The 6,562-nt window shown below is 37.6% G+C and overlaps 1 protein-coding gene across 1 annotated transcript; it reads left to right on the top strand.

Annotated features, from left to right (window-relative positions):
• Positions 1-4,514: 4,514 nt before the first annotated feature.
• LOC140169139 (kappa-type opioid receptor-like) lies at positions 4,515-5,618 on the top strand. Its single transcript, XM_072192397.1, has one exon. It carries the CDS (start codon positions 4,515-4,517, stop codon positions 5,616-5,618), a length of 1,104 nt encoding a protein of 367 aa, XP_072048498.1.
• The last annotated feature ends 944 nt before the right edge of the window (positions 5,619-6,562 follow it).

Here is a 6,562-nt window from a genome sequence, read left to right as displayed (position 1 = left end):
AGTTGAAGTGAAGATGAATTTCTTATAGATCAACGGATTCAGATCGTATGGTTCTTTGCTGAGACAAAGTCGGAAAAACTCATTCAAGCAAAGTTTAAGGATCATTTTAATGTAAATTATGTACCCAGCCGAAATACTATCCAACAACTAGTGCAGAAAATCCTATCAACTGGATCTGTTCATGGTCTACCTCGTTCAGAACGTGGAAGAACAGGAAGATCGGCTACAAACATCGATGTCATACGAAGAGCGGTGGCGAAAAGCCCAAGACGATCAGTACGTCGACTTTCAGTGGAGAACAACGTACCGCGTTCAACTGTTCATCGAATCCGCAGAAAAGAAAAGCAGTTTCCATATAAAATCCAGATAAAACAGAAAATGAAGATTACACATTGAAAACAAACAAACAAACAATAAAACAAACACAGCAAAATTAAACAAAACGGATTTTAAAACGATAACACATTATATCGTGTTATCACGTCTCAAATGACGAGACTTATTTTGCGTTTATAAAAGTGGGTTTTACGGTGAGGTAAATATTCGTTAAATTTGCGTTGGACAATCGATTACTATAATGATTTAGTACTGCATATCTCGGTTTAATCTTCACTAAGCGGGTTTATGGCTGGAAATGTCACGGTGAATTTGCCGTGGACATAAGTACACTATGATTAGCAAAATATCGCACAACGAAAGTTAAACTCAAGCACATCTTTGTTTTCTATTTTTGCTTATTACTTTTTATTTTCTCGCATTTCTTTTTATTGCACTAAAGAACCATATTGCACTGTGCGCTATATGCGGGCAGCGAACGTGTTGTTGCATTATATCACGTAAACATGGTAAACAGCTTGCTCAGGTCCCATTCGTAGAATGCGGGCCAAATACGCACGTTGTGAACTTGACATTCACAGTGTTACTAGTTGAGGGTACATAGATTATGTCACGAAAAGGACATTTATATTTGTTAACATTAAAAAATCTACATGTAACCTTTTTTGGGACAACCGGTATATGTGACACGATCCGGTCTATGGGGGCCGAAGGCGGCAAAATTGAAATTGAGATAAAATCAAAAATAATGGAGTAAAAAAACAATAAAATACATAATAAAATACACATCACAAAGCTTCAGAACTTTAGAACCAATTATGCTAGACCTTTGGTGTTTTCAGTATTATGATAGCCTATTGTTTGTATAAGGTAATAATTATAGTAACTCAATTTTCAAAAAATGCCCCCTTTAGCCCCCATGGAGCAGATCGTGTCACATATTCGAGTCGACCCCTGTATTGATATCATTTAGTGATGTGCGCCCTTGATGTTTGGCTGATAACAAGGTGATCTTGTAATCTCTGAGACTAATCATACAATTAAGTGTTAAGTGTGTTATATCCTGACTGGGTGTTTTGGCTAGAATACTTTGATAACCCCATGATCAGGGTAATTAAGTTTGGCAAAACTTAAAAGCGCGCCCCTATAAGAGCAGGGCACAGTAACGCTAAAATTATCCGGTTTAGGCGAAGTGGGCAAAGACCGGGAATGGCGGACGGGTATTCCCCATCAGGCACTATTCGGTTTTTTTCACCACTGACCTTGCCAGCAATTCAATTAAAAGGCATAGTGCTCTCTTTTGGACCCCAATACCGAGTAATGTGACATCACTAAAGTCTTCTTATCTATATTAACGATATTTTTAATAGTTCGAATCAATTTATAAATATGTATAAGCTGCCATCATGCATGTCTTGTCTGCACATTTATAGTATTGTCTTCTATCCCTTTGTCTTACACTGTCTAAATTTGCTATTTCATCATCATCATCAGTCGGCTACAAGCTTTCTCCAACGTACGCGATCTTGGGCAAGCGAAACAATTTTGTTTTGCTGCAGCATCCCTTCAGTATCTCCCAGGAGGTGCTGGGCATACTGTAAGTACAGTGTGCGTGGCCGTCCCGGTTTCCTCTTCCCATGTGGTGGAATGTAAAGCGCATATTCTTTCACAGGCTCGCCATCTTCAAGACGCAGTATATGGCCGAGAAATTTGAGTTGATGAATCTTGACTCTGGCAACCAGTGGAGTGGTGATGGTCAGGTTGTAGATGGTTTCATTTGGAAACCATTCATATAACTTATACAACTATCAGGTAGTTCATCAATGCCCCATATCTACTGATGATACCGGGTAGTTCATATTATTTGGCTTATTCAAATTTAAAATATATATTTTTCTTTTCAATTTTCAATTTTCAGTTTACAGAATAAAACGTACCACAAAAAAGTAAAAAAAGATTTATAATTTGATATAGAAACCAATATCTGTGTTAAAAATATATATGTATTAGGATGGAAACTATTGATATTGTCCTGGTCTAGAATTGAACATTATAAAATGTATTGTTAGAAAAATAAATAAATGATCACATCAAAGAACCGTGTGTTGATATTACATCTAATGCCGACATTACGTAGTGAATTAGTACATCATATCTGATATTTTTTTTATGAACAGTACTATAGACTAATAAAGTTTTCACTGAGGCGACGAAAAAAAGAAACCCTCTTTTCCTGGCGAATCGGTGGGTCGGCCGAAATCCATCACACCGCGGTATTGCAGTTTTCAGGCTGAATTTCCAAAAACAATATGCCACTTCCAGAGTCCTCTGTCCATTTTTATATACATAATAATAATAATACATACAATTTATTAAGCGCCTTATATTGCACGCAACCACAAGGCGCTTTACAAGATAATACAACTCTATAAAATTACAATAAATTATTTAGCAACGATAAAATTTAGCTGTTTAGCAAAAATGTAAAATGGTAAGATAACAAGGTAAAAAAACGACAGTTCAAGCTCATACTGTGCATTTTGTTAGGAGTAATCTTGAAAAAAACGATCACAAACCGAGCAAAGAACAAAAGAACAAAAAGGCAGTATGAAATTGCACATGACATTAATTGCACTCAAAAAACACATATTGTCTTACTTCCACATCAAAATGGCTAAAGAACATCTCGAGCAAAAACAAACAGTTCTTATGAAGTAGGTCAACAAACATATTTATGTTAAAAAGAATACACAAAAAAAATTGCATTATCTCAGCAAAACATATCTTTTAAAACACAGTGGACCATCTGTATACAGCGAAAAAAACAAAGGAAGGTAAAAGAACATAAGATCATTCTAAAGCTATCACAAGCACACAAACAACTCTGGATCTTTCTCTGTATATAAATTTGACAAACGCTAAAATGATCGCATTCCAGTCATTCATAATGCCCAGCCATGGAGGTAAACATGGAGGAAAATCCGCACGCTCATTATAATACCCAGAAGGCACGCATCACACAAACGCAGTATTCACGTAGAGCGTTCACAAGCAGTGATTGAGACTAATTTTGGTACCGCGCGACCCCTTCTGATCGTACGGTTAAAAACAAAACATGGCGACTCCGTAGACGACACAAAATCGATTTGCAAGCGTAACCAAGGAGGAAAAAATCCACCAAGAAGGCTGTCAAACTACTAACGGACATAACTGCCTCCCTAAACAGCATTTGTGAGTTTCAGTCAGCTTCATATTATATAATAATAGTATTGAATGGATTTATTTCGGAGTGTGTGAGAATCATTATACTGCACTTGACATAACTGGAATTTTAGGCACAATCTAAAAGTGCCCTCCAGTAAAAATCCCACAGGCAAATAAGGGCACGTACCCTTGATTCTTGTTGGGATTTTCAGAGGAGGGAGCTCTCTATTTGTACATGAAATTTACCCCCAAGGCAAAGGAGCCCGTGTGCGCCATTAGGCGAATGTTTACGGTATTCTCATACAACGCTCAATGCCATCCAATATTATATAATACAATCTCTGTAGTCATGTGTATAATGCAGTAGATAATCTTACAAGAGGAAACTTGGATAGGCGATCATTTAATCCAACATAGAATAATATTAATACGATATGTCATCATACGTTTCAGTCAAGCGCCGTCCAGGATGCTCTATCTGTAGACATATTAGTGCCCTCTGGGAAAGTTTTAATAACAATACGTTATTTGAATAACAATGGGACACATGCTAATTACAAATTGTCAGTTCCAGATTTGATATTCCTTGCTATATACACGGATTACGAACGAGAAACCATGAGATTATTCGAGATTCACATAACACATTCCAGAATAAGCTGATCGAGCTCCTTAGTCACTGTCCTCACCACTGACTATTACGGATACACATGTTTGACAGCACAGATTGAAAACTTCGTTGAACAGTTGCATCTTTATAAACAAACTCGTTTCTTTGTGTTAGATGATATTGACAAACGCGTGTTTCAACTCAAATAGTGAATGTATTGCTTTTACTACCAAATAGACAATCGTTCTTTTTAGGGATTGGCAATTACTTTTCATTTGTTGAGAGCATTTAACGTTAAGGTTACATTAGCTCAGTGGTACTCATTATTTTGTCCAATCAGAGAGGCACAACTTTCGCTGATAAAATGGAATCAAAGAGTAATTCATCCTTCGATGCTCTATGCAAGGAAGGAAGCTTCAGGAATGAGAGTACCCTCTCCGATGAAGAGGTCATTGAGAAGTATTTCTATTCCACTGCGGACCGTCACATAATTACTGTGTTTTTCCCCATCCTGTTGACGTTCGGACTGCTCGGTAATCTAGCCTTTTTAGCTGTGGTAGCTAAGATACCTTCTATGCGTACATTGACCAACTCGTATCTTGCTAATTTAGCAATATGTGATACGGTCTTCATAATCACAATGACATATGACATTCTTGGATCTTACATACAACATGCACCATTATATATGACGTCACACAAATCCGATTTGGGTTGCATCATGACCAATTCAATCATCTATGTCACGCTCTTTACATCGGTTTGTTTACTTCTCATCATGACCACAGAAAGATACCTAGGAATCTGCAGACCTCTTCAACACCATCTCGTCGTTTCTAAAGAACGCACCGTAAAACTGATCATTATGTGCTGGGTATTTGGTATCCTCTACTCTGGACTAGTTGTACCTAGATGGGGCAAGGTGGTAAAGGTATGCGTCTTGTGGCCAAATAGCGATCGTTTTGCGGATATGACCTCTAAGTTAAGTCTAAGCTGCACCACTCTTCATCCCATCTTCCCTGCTTTCTCTGACATAGTTCAGGCCATCCCGTTTGTTGTTACATTAATCTTCAATACCACAATGTTCAGTCGAATTATTAAGAAGTTACACAAAAGTATCTTCGGCTCAACTATGAAATCGCGTAATCAAGTCGCAAGGCTGCTTATAGCCACGAACGTAGTATTTTTCCTGTGTTTGACTCCGTATTTCTTCATCCGAGTTAATGCTGCTGTATTGTATCTCAGCGACTATCGAGTTGGAATTAAAATTGCAGACACTCGGCGACGGACCTTGCTGTGGTTTGTCCGTGGTTTGATAGTAGCAAATGCGACTACCAATCCGCTCATATATAGCGTGACCAATCCTAGATATCGTCAGGCATTCCTGCAGTTATTTAGCAGGAGCTATGCGTCTACAGGACAGAGGAGAAGTAGCAGTAGGTCTACACAACAGACATCCAACATGTAGATAAAACTAGACAGTCTTATATCTATACACAAAATGCGGCCATACCTGCACGTTATCGATGTACTTTTGCTGAGGACTTACATAAATTACAAAAAGTCGTCCAATTGGGCGGAAATACGTAAAAAGTGAATATCACAAGTCACTAGCTTTAATTTCGTGTAGGTTGGACTCTCATAAAGAAATTGTAAAAAGTCACCCAATTGGGCAAAAAATATGTAAAAATTAGTGAAAGTCCAAGTCACAAGCTTTAGTTTAATGTAGGTTACACTCTCGTAGCACTTGAAATAAAAAAAATTGGTAAAAAGTCGCTCTATTGGGCAAAAAGTGTATAAAGTGAAAGTCCAAGTCGCAAGCTTTAACGTGATATAGGATAATTGCACTCTGGCACAACTTAAAAGAAAGACATTTTTTAAAGTCGCCCAGTTGGGTGGAAAATGTGTAAAAAGTGAAAGTCCAATTCACAAGCTTTAATTTAATAAAGGTTACATGCACTCTCGTATAAAATAAAGGAATTATATTTTAAAGTCGCCAAATTGGGCGCAAAATGTGTAAAAAGGTTAAAGTTCAAGTCACAAGCTTTAATTTAATGTAAGTTGCAATTTCGTAGCACTTAAAATAAAGAAATGGAAAAATGTGTCAAATGTGAAAGGCCAAATCTGATTGACAGCCTGATCCACCTAAATGCACCTAAAAAAGAAAAGCGATACGAACCTGACAAGTCGGTTGGCCGTGGTCCCTTTTGTTAGAGGATTGTCATACAAAGCAAAGGAGAATTTTCAACAAGCACGATGTTGCGACAGCCTTCAAACCACATAAAACATTTTAGTTCACCCCAAGGACAAACGGAACATATCACAAACCTCAGACTCTGTCTATGAAACCATTTACAAGATCTACATCGGTGAAACTTCACGCTTTTGTGGTACACGCCTTAAACAACATCA

Source organism: Amphiura filiformis, chromosome 14 (genome assembly GCF_039555335.1).
Source record: "Amphiura filiformis chromosome 14, Afil_fr2py, whole genome shotgun sequence".
NCBI classification, from domain to species: Eukaryota; Metazoa; Echinodermata; class Ophiuroidea; order Amphilepidida; family Amphiuridae; genus Amphiura; species Amphiura filiformis.
This window is presented reverse-complemented; position numbering and strand designations above follow the sequence as displayed.